A 14673-nucleotide genomic window follows, 5' to 3' on the forward strand; every position below is an offset into this window, starting at 1 on the left:
TTTGGACAACTTGAATTAGGTTTGTTCTCTGTATATTGTGTTTGGCTAGACACACATACCTACATAGCTGACCTCAACCTCAGGGTCTATTGGAAGTCTCTTTCCCTACATCCTGTAACAGATGAATTGATTATATCTTTGCATTGTACCTCATTGTATTGGCTGCCCTTGTGGCTTTAAAACACCTGCCCCGTGTGAGGTTCGAACTCACGGCCTTCAGATTATGAGACTGACGCGCTGCCTACTGCGCCAACGAGGCATGCAAACATGTCAGTTGTCAACCATTTGCATTGTCGCAGTTGCAACTGTGTGCTCGCTTGATATTTGGACATTTCTTTGAAATGCTTCTGTCATAGCTTTTGATCTTTTTCAAAAATCTTGACCATTGCAAGCAATCTCTAGGTTGATATGGAACCGAAGTTGCTAAAAAATTGTTATAATTCAAAACACTTTCAAAACTTCTCAATGACATCGGGCTCAAGGCATGAACATTCCTAGTAAAGCTTAGGTTAAATGATGAGGTTGCATTAACTCAAACAACACACAAATCTGAGAACAACATTCGGTCTCCACTATCAGTCACGGCCATTTATTTGAGAGGAAAAGGCCCGATCAAAGGTTATAATCAACAATGTACAGACCGACAATTGATGTGTTTTTAGAGACCATGAATACTTTGGACAACTTGAATTAGGCTTGTTCTCTGTATATTGTGTTTCGCTAGACACACTTCCCTACATAGCTGACCTCAACCTAAGGGTCTATTGGAAGTTTCTTTCCCTACATCCTGTAACAGATAAATTGATTATCTCCTGCTTAGCTATTTGCATTCTACCTCATTGTATTGGCTGCCCTTGTGGCTTTAAAATACCTGCCCCGTGTGAGGTTCGAACTCACGGCCTTCAGATTATGAGACTGACGCGCTGCCTACTGCGCCAACGAGGCATGCAAACATGTCAGTTGTCAACCATTTGCATTGTCCCAGTTGCAACTGTGTGCTCGCTTGATATTTGGACATTTCTTTGAAATGCTTCTGTTATAGCTTTTGATCTTTTTCACGGCCTTCAGATTATGAGACTGACGCGCTGCCTACTGCGCCAACGAGGCATGCAAACATGTCAGTTGTCAACCATTTGCATTGTCGCAGTTGCAACTGTGTGCTCGCTTGATATTTGGACATTTCTTTGAAATGCTTCTGTTATAGCTTTTGATCTTTTTCAAAAATCTTGACCATTGCAAGCAATCTCTAGGTTTATATGGAACTGAAGTTGCTAAAAAATTGTTATAATTCAAAACACTTTCAAAACTTCTCAATGACATCGGGCTCAAGGCATGAACATTCCTAGTAAAGCTTAGGTTAAATGATGAGGTTGCATTACCTCAAACAACACACAAATCTGAGAATAACATTCGGTCTCCACTATCAGTCACGGCCATTTATTTGAGAGGAAAAGGCCCGATCAAAGGTTACAATGAACAATTGATGTGTTTTTAGAGACCATGAATACTTTGGACAACTTGAATTAGGCTTGTTCTCTGTATATTGTGTTTGGCTAGACACACTTTCCTACATAGCTGACCTCAACCTAAGGGTCTATTGGAAGTTTCTTTCCCTATATCCTGTCACAGATGAATTGATTATCTCCTGCTTAGCTCTTTGCATTCTACCTCATTGTATTGGCTGCCCTTGTGGCTTTAAAACACCTGCCCCGTGTGAGGTTCGAACTCACGGCCTTCAGATTATGAGACTGACACGCTGCCTACTGCGCCAACGAGGCATGGAAATGTGTCAGTTGTCAACCATTTGCATTGTCCCAGTTGCAACTGTGTGCTCGCTTGATATTTGGACATTTCTTTGAATGCTTCTGTTATAGCTTTTGATCTTTTTCACGGCCTTCAGATTATGAGACTGACGCGCTGCCTACTGCGCCAACGAGGCATGCAAACATGTCAGTTGTCAACCATTTGCATTGTCGCAGTTGCAACTGTGTGCTCGCTTGATATTTGGACATTTCTTTGAAATGCTTCTGTTATAGCTTTTGATCTTTTTCAAAAATCTTGACCATTGCAAGCAATCTCTAGGTTTATATGGAACCGAAGTTGCTAAAAAATTGTTATAATTCAAAACACTTTCAAAACTTCTCAATGACATTGGGCTCAAGGCATGAACATTCCTAGTAAAGCTTAGGTTAAATGATGAGGTTGCATTACCTCAAACAACACACAAATCTGAGAATAACATTCGGTCTCCACTATCAGTCACGGCCATTTATTTGAGAGGAAAAGGCCCGATCAAAGGTTATAATCAACAATGTACAGACTGACAATTGATGTGTTTTTAGAGACCATGAATACTTTGGACAACTTGAATTAGGCTTGTTCTCTGTATATTGTGTTTGGCTAGACACACTTTCCTACATAGCTGACCTCAACCTAAGGGTCTATTGGAAGTTTCTTTCCCTATATCCTGTAACAGATGAATTGATTATCTCCTGCTTAGCTCTTTGCATTCTACCTCATTGTATTGGCTGCCCTTGTGGCTTTAAAACACCTGCCCCGTGTGATGTTCGAACTCACGGCCTTCAGATTATGAGACTGACGCGCTGCCTACTGCGCCAACGAGGCATGGAAACGTGTCAGTTGTCAACCATTTGCATTGTCCCAGTTGCAACTGTGTGCTCGCTTGATATTTGGACATTTCTTTGAAATGCTTCTGTTATAGCTTTTGATCTTTTTCACGGCCTTCAGATTATGAGACTGACGCGCTGCCTACTGCGCCAACGAGGCATGCAAACATGTCAGTTGTCAACCATTTGCATTGTCGCAGTTGCAACTGTGTGCTCGCTTGATATTTGGACATTTCTTTGAAATGCTTCTGTTATAGCTTTTGATCTTTTTCAAAAATCTTGACCATTGCAAGCAATCTCTAGGTTTATATGGAACCGAAGTTGCTAAAAAATGTTATAATTCAAAACACTTTCAAAACTTCTCAATGACATCGGGCTCAAGGCATGAACATTCCTAGTAAAGCTTAGGTTAAATGATGAGGTTGCATTACCTCAAACAACACACAAATCTGAGAATAACATTCGGTCTCCACTATCAGTCACGGCCATTTATTTGAGAGGAAAAGGCCCGATCAAAGGTTACAATCAACAATTGATGTGTTTTTAGAGACCATGAATACTTTGGACAACTTGAATTAGGCTTGTTCTCTGTATATTGTGTTTGGCTAGACACACTTTCCTACATAGCTGACCTCAACCTAAGGGTCTTTTGGAAGTTTCTTTCCCTATATCCTGTAACAGATGAATTGATTATCTCCTGCTTAGCTCTTTGCATTCTACCTCATTGTATTGGCTGCCCTTGTGGCTTTAAAACACCTGCCCCGTGTGAGGTTCGAACTCACGGCCTTCAGATTATGAGACTGACGCGCTGCCTACTGCGCCAACGAGGCATGCAAACATGTCAGTTGTCAACCATTTGCATTGTCCCAGTTGCAACTGTGTGCTCGCTTGATATTTGGACATTTCTTTGAAATGCTTCTGTTATAGCTTTTGATCTTTTTCAAAAATCTTGACCATTGCAAGCAATCTCTAGGTTGATATGGAACTGAAGTTGCTAAAAAATGTTATAATTCAAAACAGGAGAGGAGAGGAAAAGGCCCGATCAAAGGTTACAATTAACAATGTACAGACCGACAATTGATGTGTTTTTAGAGACCATGAATACTTTGGACAACTTGAATTAGGTTTGTTCTCTGTATATTGTGTTTGGCTAGACACACATACCTACATAGCTGACCTCAACCTCAGGGTCTATTGGAAGTCTCTTTCCCTACATCCTGTAACAGATGAATTGATTATATCTTTGCATTGTACCTCATTGTATTGGCTGCCCTTGTGGCTTTAAAACACCTGCCCCGTGTGAGGTTCGAACTCACGGCCTTCAGATTATGAGACTGACGCGCTGCCTACTGCGCCAACGAGGCATGCAAACATGTCAGTTGTCAACCATTTGCATTGTCGCAGTTGCAACTGTGTGCTCGCTTGATATTTGGACATTTCTTTGAAATGCTTCTGTCATAGCTTTTGATCTTTTTCAAAAATCTTGACCATTGCAAGCAATCTCTAGGTTGATATGGAACCGAAGTTGCTAAAAAATTGTTATAATTCAAAACACTTTCAAAACTTCTCAATGACATCGGGCTCAAGGCATGAACATTCCTAGTAAAGCTTAGGTTAAATGATGAGGTTGCATTAACTCAAACAACACACAAATCTGAGAACAACATTCGGTCTCCACTATCAGTCACGGCCATTTATTTGAGAGGAAAAGGCCCGATCAAAGGTTATAATCAACAATGTACAGACCGACAATTGATGTGTTTTTAGAGACCATGAATACTTTGGACAACTTGAATTAGGCTTGTTCTCTGTATATTGTGTTTGGCTAGACACACTTTCCTACATAGCTGACCTCAACCTAAGGGTCTATTGGAAGTTTCTTTCCCTATATCCTGTAACAGATGAATTGATTATCTCCTGCTTAGCTCTTTGCATTCTACCTCATTGTATTGGCTGCCCTTGTGGCTTTAAAACACCTGCCCCGTGTGATGTTCGAACTCACGGCCTTCAGATTATGAGACTGACGCGCTGCCTACTGCGCCAACGAGGCATGGAAACGTGTCAGTTGTCAACCATTTGCATTGTCCCAGTTGCAACTGTGTGCTCGCTTGATATTTGGACATTTCTTTGAAATGCTTCTGTTATAGCTTTTGATCTTTTTCACGGCCTTCAGATTATGAGACTGACGCGCTGCCTACTGCGCCAACGAGGCATGCAAACATGTCAGTTGTCAACCATTTGCATTGTCGCAGTTGCAACTGTGTGCTCGCTTGATATTTGGACATTTCTTTGAAATGCTTCTGTTATAGCTTTTGATCTTTTTCAAAAATCTTGACCATTGCAAGCAATCTCTAGGTTTATATGGAACCGAAGTTGCTAAAAAATGTTATAATTCAAAACACTTTCAAAACTTCTCAATGACATCGGGCTCAAGGCATGAACATTCCTAGTAAAGCTTAGGTTAAATGATGAGGTTGCATTACCTCAAACAACACACAAATCTGAGAATAACATTCGGTCTCCACTATCAGTCACGGCCATTTATTTGAGAGGAAAAGGCCCGATCAAAGGTTACAATCAACAATTGATGTGTTTTTAGAGACCATGAATACTTTGGACAACTTGAATTAGGCTTGTTCTCTGTATATTGTGTTAGCCTAGACACACTTTCCTACATAGCTGACCTCAACCTAAGGGTCTTTTGGAAGTTTCTTTCCCTATATCCTGTAACAGATGAATTGATTATCTCCTGCTTAGCTCTTTGCATTCTACCTCATTGTATTGGCTGCCCTTGTGGCTTTAAAACACCTGCCCCGTGTGAGGTTCGAACTCACGGCCTTCAGATTATGAGACTGACGCGCTGCCTACTGCGCCAACGAGGCATGCAAACATGTCAGTTGTCAACCATTTGCATTGTCCCAGTTGCAACTGTGTGCTCGCTTGATATTTGGACATTTCTTTGAAATGCTTCTGTTATAGCTTTTGATCTTTTTCACGGCCTTCAGATTATGAGACTGACGCGCTGCCTACTGCGCCAACGAGGCATGCAAACATGTCAGTTGTCAACCATTTGCATTGTCCCAGTTGCAACTGTGTGCTCGCTTGATATTTGGACATTTCTTTGAAATGCTTCTGTTATAGCTTTTGATCTTTTTCAAAAATCTTGACCATTGCAAGCAATCTCTAGGTTGATATGGAACTGAAGTTGCTAAAAAATGTTATAATTCAAAACAGGAGAGGAGAGGAAAAGGCCCGATCAAAGGTTACAATCAACAATGTACAGACCGACAATTGATGTGTTTTTAGAGACCATGAATACTTTGGACAACTTGAATTAGGCTTGTTCTCTGTATATTGTGTTTGGCTAGACACACATACCTACATAGCTGACCTCAACCTCAGGGTCTATTGGAAGTTTCTTTCCCTACATCCTGTAACAGATGAATTGATTATCTCCTGCTTAGCTATTTGCATTCTACCTCATTGTATTGGCTGCCCTTGTGGCTTTAAAACACCTGCCCCGTGTGAGGTTCAAGCATGTTGATATTTGGATATTTCTTTGAAATGCTTCTGTTATAGCTTTTGATCTTATTAAAAAAACTTGACCATTGCAAGCAATCTCTAGGTTGATATGGAACCGAAGTTGCTAAAAATTGTTATAATTCAAAACAGTTTCAAAGCTTCTCAATGACATCGGCTCCGGCTTAGCTCTTTGCATTCTGCCTCATTGTATTTGCTGCCCTTGTGGCTTTAAAACATCTGCGCTGTATGAGGTTTGAACTCACAGCCTTCAGATTATGAAACTGATGCGATGCCTACTGCGCCAATGAGGTATGCATTTGCTGTCTATGTGGCTTGTCCGAGTTGCAACTGTGTACTTGCTTGATATTTGGAAAACGTCTGTGAACTCCACCAACAACACTGTGAAAGCTACTCAAACGGATGCAGAAGATGAACAATAGCCAGTTAACCTGACACCCCTTATTGTCAACTTTGAAAACAACAGTTGATGGATGATGTTAACACAACTTCAACCCCGGTAGTCTTTTCTGCATTTCAAACTCATTGTATTGGCTGCCCTTGTGGCTTTATAGCCAGTTAACCTGACACCCCTTATTGTCAACTTTGAAAACAACAGTTGATAGATGATGTTAACACAACTTCAACCCTGGTAGTCTTTTCTGCATTTCAAACTCATTGTATTGGCTGCCCTTGTGGCTTTAAAACACCTGCCCCGTGTGAGGTTCGAACTCACGGCCTTCAGATTATGAGACTGACGCGCTGCCTACTGCGCCAACGAGGCAAGTAAAAATTGCAGTTGTCAACCATTTTGCATTGTCCCAGTTGCAACTGTGTGCTCGCTTGATATTTTGACATTTCTTTGAAATGCCATTTATTTGAGAGGAAAAGGCCCAATCAAAGGTTACAATCAACAATGTACAGACCGACAATTGAAGTCACACTTTCCTACATAGCTGACCTCAACCTAAGGGTCTATTGAAAGTTTCTTTCCCTACATCCTGTAACAGATGAATTGATTATCTCCTGCTTAGTTCTTTGCATTCTACCTCATTGTATTGGCTGCCCTTGTGGCTTTAAAACACCTGCCCAGTGTGAGTGCGTAAGTGCATGTTCTTTGACACACATCTGCTTTTGCTTTACAGTGAGTGCTTGCTTAGCAGTTGTGATGTGATGAAAATGCACAACCAGCTTGCTGCATGCTCCGATCATGCGCTCCAGGATCTGGACAGCCTTGAACCTGTCATTAATAGCCAGTTGGAGCTTGTGCGCAAAGCAACAGACCGACTCCCAATCACAGGCTTGGTTGGCCTTCACGATATTTGCCACGTTATCCGTCCCTTCTCACACTTCTTTAATGCGAATTGCTGCATGGTCGTCTGTCGTGCCCCAGAACCACTAGCACCGACGTTAGCCCCGTCACCGGTCTCGGTTTCCGACCACCTTGTTGGATGTTTCCAGCGCAGGTGATTATTCATTGATCCTGTGCTGGTTTTAAAAGCCAAAATGTACACCACACAGTGTACATTTGACGCACTTCGCTGAGTAGTCTTGGCTGCCATCGCAAGTCAAAAGGGGAACTTACTTGTTACGTGACGTAATGCCCGGTGGTCAGTTATCCAACATTTATCACGTGCATTTGTGAGCACAGGAACATTGCCAAAGTGGAACATTTGTAGCTTTATTCATCTCAATAGTGCAAATGCAATAGTATGTGTTATTTATGATCAGAGTTGTCTCTGAAACAATTAAAATTAAAATTAAAATTAAAATTAAAATAAAAAACGGTTTTCATTTACTGATTTTTCCTAAACGGTTATGATTTACTAACCGGTTACTCGTGTACACGTGCACACCCCTAGTTTGCACATAAGGGTTTAATTGACACTGTTCAGACAGAGGTGGAGAGAGAGCTTTGGTTCGTTGGTTACGCTGACTGCCTTGCTCCTTTTGAAAGCAGAAACTCAGTCACAGCTGTTTAACAGCTGCTCTATTATACTGTCTCATTAAGAGTAACATTCAGGCTTTTGTGAGTGCACCAATCTGTCCATGGGTGTCCATCGGCTCAACTTTGAAGGGCCCTATCAACCAGGCATGTGTGTACTCTTTTAGCTGCACACTTACTATATATAGTAACTGTTAAAAAATATTTTTCAGGTATGTTTTAACGAAAACTCGAAGCCCTTTTTGGGGCATTGTCTCGTGGACTCCTGTAATTAAACATGCACTTATTTCCTCACCCTAATGAGGAGATAGTTCTCTCACTCCTTGAACGCAAAGTGAACCCATTGGGGAAAGTGTAGTTTGTGTACAAGTACATGATGTTGTTGATAGTGTGTGTCTGTGTGTGTGAGAGAGAGAGACAGACAGATAAAAAAAGAGGAACAGGAGAGAAGAAGATTTTGTGTATATTTGTACGTGTTTTTGGCAGTAAATCAATATGCTAATGAGGCATGGTCTGTAATCCTCTTAGAGCTAATCTCCCTCAATCCCCCCAGTCCAGGCCTGGGCACTGCTCACGCATAGGCATGCCTGGGTTAACGCAACCACACACAAACACATACTTGTACTTGCCACTTCGCATTTACTTCTCAAAAATACAAACACTCTTTCACATTCTCACAAACAAAAAGGCTATCAGTCCCTGCTTTATCATGAATCAGCAAAGAAAACACCCTGCTTATTTGAAAAATCGATCATTATTTAATGCAGTTTTATCCTGCAAATGACTGTGAAATAGAAAAATATGATTGTCGGTAAATCTATGACTATGTCTTTTTTTTATGTGGCCAAGTGCCTGCTCATTCATTCTTAGTCATTCGGATTCTCCAGAAATGCTTCTGTCATAGCTTTTGATCTTTTTCAAAAATCTTGACCATTGCAAGCAATCTCTAGGTTTATATGGAACCGAAGTTGCTAAAAATTGTTATAATTCAAAACACTTTCAAAACTTCTCAATGACATCGGGCTCAAGGCATGAACATTCACAGTAAAGCTTAGGTTAAATGAAGAGGTTGCATTACCTCAAACAAGACACAAGTCTGAGAATAACATTCGGTCTCAACTATCAGTCACGGCCATTTATTTGAGAGGAAAAGGCCCAATCAAAGGTTACAATCAACAATGTACAGACCGACAATTGATGTGTTTTTAGAGACCATGAATACACTTTGGACAACTTGAATTAGGCTTGTTCTCTGTATATTAGTATGGTCTTTTCTAGGCTCATCTTTGCCCTGACTGTGTGTCATATAAACCACGGTGAACTTTGCTTTCTCCAACATTGGCTGCCTGTGTGCAGCACGAATACTGTTAACCTGCCTATGTCAAAGGTAGTTTTGTTATTTGTGCACATGCATGTTCTGTAAATGTTCCCTTTTTTTGGTGTCAGACAGTACAAGTGGTGGTCAGACGACTGTTTTTCTTAGTGTTGCCATGGTGATGGAGCAAAAAGCCGTTCTGAGATGTTATCTATGAAGACCTTGTGTGCGTGCATGTACTGTATGCGTACTTCAGTGAAGCAGATTGCATTTGGCAGCAGACTCAAAGAGGATGTTCAAGCAGAGGTAGTCGCCTCAACCAGTGTGTGTGCGTGCGTGCGTGCGTGCGTGCATCACTTGTGTGTCACCATTAACTCATATCTGATATGTTATAATATATATTCAAGCAGAATTAAAAACGAATGCTCAGTGAAGAAATGCACACATGCAAACACACACTGGGAAACTCAACAACAGACACAAAGAGCCTGGCCTCTCAACACCAGAGGGCTGACAAGGTATTCTTCTGTTATGTGTGGTTAATACTGCTGCATACAGTACTCAGTATGCACAGCACATCACCCTCCTAATCTCTCACACGCTCTCTCTCTCTCTCTGTGTCTTCCTCTGATGGCTCTCTCCCTTTTTCCACCATTGCCTCCTGCCTGCTCTGCTTCTTTTCTCCTTTTTTTAAAAGCCTATTCATCAACCTCCCAATGGAATGCTACTTACTAGCATTTCCAGCTTTGTCTTTTACTTTTATTTTGCCTCTTCTCAACCCTTGATGTACCTTCTGTGCAGTAGATAAAGTCATTTTGACTGCAAAGAAGCATATCAACTTTACATCAAATGTTGCATACAATTTACTCATTTCTTTCACACCTTTTATTCTCTTCCAATCTGTTTACATATTCTTTGCAGGTATGAAAGAGCTTTCCCCACCTCCACTGAACCTGCGGCGCCTCTACGCTGAGACATTGGAATGGGAGCCAGTGTTGATCATCATCTCCCCAGGGGCAGACCCATCCCAAGAGCTTGCTGAACTAGCAGCTGAAACTGTGGGCAGGGAAAACTATCATGAGGTAGAGAATAACAAGAATAAATGAGTGAAGAGATGTTATATTAGTAAGTGCAAGGCTGTATTATCAACATCATACCTAGATCTGCTGAATGTGATTCAGCTTCCTGAACATTGAGTTGAAACACAGTTTTGAGGCACAGGTCTTCATTGTATTAGCCACTAGAGTTCATTCTACAGTCCTTCATACCTGCTGTTTTTTTGTTTTATTTATTTGTGGTCAATACATCCTTTTAAGAACAATTTAAGCAAAACCCACTAAAGCAACAATATGTAACTTTTCCACCTTAAAATGTCGCTTCAAAGTCGATCTAATAGTACATTAATAATTGTATTGTTACTGTTTGATATAATGGCTGAGGAAGAGGACGGTGACGGATTAAGCTAAGAAGAGAAAAAAAAGATAGTGACTGAGACTTGAGTAAATATTGGAGAGGCTTTTACACTTGGTGTGAGCTTCAAGAAACAATAGGCTGAATGTCCAACGCAGACTTTACTATGTCAATACACTGTGTGATTTACAACAGTGCAGTAGCACTCAGAGACTTTCAGTGAGCGCCAAAGTTGCACCAAACTTTCTCCGTAATGTTGCTTTAAAAAAAATCAGCTTTTTTTTATATGTAGTCAGCAACTAATATTTAGCTTTAGTAGCATATGTCAAATACTCTCAAAATGTATGAGAAAGCCTTAACTTGGTTTGTTTCAGATCTCATTTTGAAATGACTCACAAGAAACCTTGCTGAACACTAATGTTCCAAATTTGAAGGATGCCATATACTTCTCTCAAAATGCTTGCTTTTTACCTTTAATATTATTATAAAAAGTGTGCAACCCTTCCGAAAATCAGCGAGATGTTTGGAGAGTTTAGATTAATTTAGGTGTCTAATGCAATATGAAAAAATGTAACCACAATTACAAACCAACTACATAAACAAGTGAACCCATATAAGAGGTTCAAAAGATGAGCAAAATCCCACTTCTTGGGTTATGGTAGATACACTTACCCTCAGACTGATAGGTTGTGACTTAGTGGCTTCAATTTGGGAACTCTTTTGTTGAATATTACATTTGGAGTCTCACTTTGCAAGTATTTCATTCCTGTGACTCAGGAGAAAAGTGAATTCAAATATCAAATCAGATTATCTAGCCCTCTTTCTTCTGAAAGATTACAATACAGAATCAAATTTTCCATTCCACTGCTTCTGTTTCTCGCCCCCCACCTCATGTCCCCCTTCTACTCTGTCTAGATCTCCATGGGTCAGGGACAGGCTGATGTGGCCTTAGCTACACTCAGAGAATGTTCCCGAAACGGAGACTGGCTTTGCCTAAAAAACCTTCATCTCGTCACTGCATGGCTGCCCCTCTTGGAAAAGGTAAGTACTCTGTTTGTAAGAGTCTTTTTGTGTTGTAAGACTAAAAAATCTTTTACATACTTATTTCAAGCTTTTGTAAAACAAAAAAGGTCAAATGTACCTTTAAAACATGACTTAAATTGCTTAAATCATGACTGTAGTTTGCATATCTACATCTATGTTTTTGAAAATGAAGAAGAAGACACTTAAACAAGTAATCTGGACATGGCGCTCCTATTTCATTTGCACTGTAACTTTTAATTTAAAAAATGAAGAGGCTGTTTTCTGATTTGTAGATATGTGGGAAGATGTGGCTTTTCACCATTCGCTTACAGTCACAGAGTGGTTTACAGCCCATCTCAGAAATGTCTTCTTTACCACTTTCCATCCCTCAAATTCATATGGATGGAAAAACATGATCAGATGCCCCTCTTAAACCCAAAGAATGCTAGATGTCTGGACGTATCCATGTGCTTTTCCTGTGGCTCTGTCAGGTGCTCTGTCACTGTTGTATGCCATATTTGCCTGGAGGACACAGCTGTTTGCAGTGATGGCTTGTATTTCGGGTCTGTGTGAATACCCTCGTGTGTGTGTAAGTGTAGAGGTGTTAGTACATGTGCGCCCTTGGGTTAGCCAGATAACCCTCCTGTCCTGAGTTGGCTGTGCACCTGACTACAACCATACCTCATTATCTTCTATTTTGTCCTGCTCTGCTCCCCTCCCCTCCCCTCACTTGTCTATCTCTCCTAGTCTTTAACTTTGTATTGTCCTTTTATTCTACTCTGCTACCCCTTCACTCCTTGTGTAATTCAAACTCTCTTCCTGTCTGTCTGCCTATCGCTCACTGTTTCTTTGTCTCGCTCCCTGCCCAGCAACCGATGAGGTTGAGCTCTCTGCAGTCGAGCTTGAAATGAAAAACTGACGCAACGAGGGGAACGAGGGAGGCAGGGAACATAAGAAAGAAAGAATGAAGACACAGTAGATGGGAAAGGGGGTCGAAGTACAGGGGAAGATATCAAGTGAGCCTCAGCAAGCAGGTGGAAATTCTACCAAGATTGGGCTTTGTTTTAGTTTCTTCCTCTGTTTCTGTATCTGTGACCATCTGTTCTGTCTTACTGTATCTCTCAATGTAGTTTCTAATATTCTCAGACTTCTCTTTACCATCTGTCTCTCAACTCCCTCCCCCCCTTCACTTCACCAGTTGGTCATTTAGAGGGAAGCAAAAGTAGGGAATGGACGCAGAGAAGCAGAGCGGTCAGTGTTCATAATTGAAGTTGGCAGTGCAGATGTCCTCTCATCCCTGTCTGCTCATATTCTTCCACTTGTGCTGTTTTCTATCTCTCATTTTTCACATCACCCACTCCATCCATCAACTTATGTTCATATCATTTGATCAAATAGTGTTCTGTATGTATCAATTTAAACATTTTGTTATTCATTGAAAGAATAACAAATACGTCATCACCTCTCAGAATAATGTTTATTGTAATACAATCAGTTTTAACTGGCTCACTATTGAGGAACAACTGCAATCCTGAGTTTCTGTGTCGTATGATTATATAATGTGCAAACACAGATATCCATTTGGAAAATGTGTGTGTGAATCAACCTGTTGAGCTTCAGTATTTTTATGACGATGATACACTAACAGTCAAAGATATATGTGGTTTATCTCTGCTCTGTTTATTTCCCTGCTCTTTCTGTGTTACCCATCTTCCCCCTGTTCGTTGTTAAATATTTCTATTCCACTACCTCTTGGAAAACTATAATCTGTTCAGACACACACACACTCACACACACACACACACACACTCACTCACTCACTCACACACACACACACACACACACACACACACACACACACACACACACACAGTATGAGAGAAAGTGGAGTTTTCTTCGATGGCTGTCAGTTCCAGTGTTCTTTGATCTTCGGCTAACATGTGTGCTGTCATGTGGATGAATTAGGTTCTAAATGATGCAGAAACACATCGATTGCAATTCAATATATGTGTGTTTTACGGTTGTGTACTTGTGTGCTGTTGCGTACGTGTGTGAGTACCCAATCAGATGACATAAGACCCTAAGGTGCCTGCATGCTATTTTTAACCACAAGTGTTTGAGAAAAATAGAAAGAGAGGGGAAAAGAATGTCAGAAGAAAAGTGAGAGACAGGGAAGGAAGATTGAAAAGAACAGATGCCAAAAGAGAAGGGGACAGAAATGTAGAAGTAAGGTGATTGGTATGTCATTCTGGACCATCTGTAACCATGCAATGGTTTTATAAAGTAGAAGTAACAGTTCTTTTTGGACAACATATGGGCTGGATGAATTTATCAACATATCTTGGCAAGGAAAATATATGAAAGAAAACATTTCTTCAGAAAAGCTGTAAGAGATCATTTTGTGAAATTGGTACTAATTTTCGAGGAATCTGGTAAAGTGGATTGTTTAAAGACATGTATATAAAGCTTTGCCGCAACTGCATTTTATGAAGTGTTAAGTTATTTCTCGTGAATTTAGTGGTTACAGCTTTTGGATATTAGCCCTCTGCATGTAGATCAAATGTTAGAACCTGACATTGTAAGCTGGGCGTCATCCTTTGTGTAAAAAATATCAAAAGTAAAAGTTTGGAATATTGCTGGACCTGCGTGATTGAGTGTACAGACAATGCTTGCAGTCTGAGGCTCATGTCGCCTCTAATCCTTCCAACTGATGAACAAGATTTAAGTATCTTTTAGCTCAGTATATTTCTATCATAGATGTGAAGCTTACCATGCAGCCTCATACTATTGAACATGTAGTCTTGTGTTGTGTTACTCTGATATGATCTGTAAAT

The 14673-nt window shown here is 40.6% G+C and overlaps 1 protein-coding gene and 9 non-coding genes across 10 annotated transcripts in view; 1 reads left to right on the forward strand and 9 right to left on the reverse strand.

Moving 5' to 3' along the window:
* The window catches only part of dync2h1 (dynein cytoplasmic 2 heavy chain 1), a 129733-nt gene that overhangs the window by 88655 nt on the left and 26405 nt on the right, over nucleotides 1-14673 (forward strand). The window contains exons 82-83 of the mRNA XM_029280376.2: nucleotides 10328-10488; nucleotides 11732-11857. Of these exons, the coding sequence (XP_029136209.2) occupies nucleotides 10328-10488; nucleotides 11732-11857 (287 nt within the window). The remainder of the gene's footprint in view (nucleotides 1-10327; nucleotides 10489-11731; nucleotides 11858-14673) is intronic.
* Nucleotides 187-259, reverse strand: trnam-cau (transfer RNA methionine (anticodon CAU)). The gene has a single exon. It is a non-coding gene; the product is annotated as a tRNA-Met (tRNA).
* trnam-cau (transfer RNA methionine (anticodon CAU)) lies at nucleotides 873-945 on the reverse strand. Its single transcript has one exon. It is a non-coding gene; the product is annotated as a tRNA-Met (tRNA).
* On the reverse strand, nucleotides 1706-1778 carry trnam-cau (transfer RNA methionine (anticodon CAU)). The gene has a single exon. It is a non-coding gene; the product is annotated as a tRNA-Met (tRNA).
* Nucleotides 2553-2625, reverse strand: trnam-cau (transfer RNA methionine (anticodon CAU)). Its single transcript has one exon. It is a non-coding gene; the product is annotated as a tRNA-Met (tRNA).
* trnam-cau (transfer RNA methionine (anticodon CAU)) lies at nucleotides 3385-3457 on the reverse strand. Its single transcript has one exon. It is a non-coding gene; the product is annotated as a tRNA-Met (tRNA).
* On the reverse strand, nucleotides 3919-3991 carry trnam-cau (transfer RNA methionine (anticodon CAU)). Its single transcript has one exon. It is a non-coding gene; the product is annotated as a tRNA-Met (tRNA).
* On the reverse strand, nucleotides 4605-4677 carry trnam-cau (transfer RNA methionine (anticodon CAU)). The gene has a single exon. It is a non-coding gene; the product is annotated as a tRNA-Met (tRNA).
* trnam-cau (transfer RNA methionine (anticodon CAU)) lies at nucleotides 5437-5509 on the reverse strand. Its single transcript has one exon. It is a non-coding gene; the product is annotated as a tRNA-Met (tRNA).
* trnam-cau (transfer RNA methionine (anticodon CAU)) lies at nucleotides 6858-6930 on the reverse strand. The gene has a single exon. It is a non-coding gene; the product is annotated as a tRNA-Met (tRNA).

Source organism: Labrus bergylta, chromosome 11 (assembly GCF_963930695.1).
Source record: "Labrus bergylta chromosome 11, fLabBer1.1, whole genome shotgun sequence".
In the NCBI taxonomy this organism is placed as follows: Eukaryota; Metazoa; Chordata; class Actinopteri; order Labriformes; family Labridae; genus Labrus; species Labrus bergylta.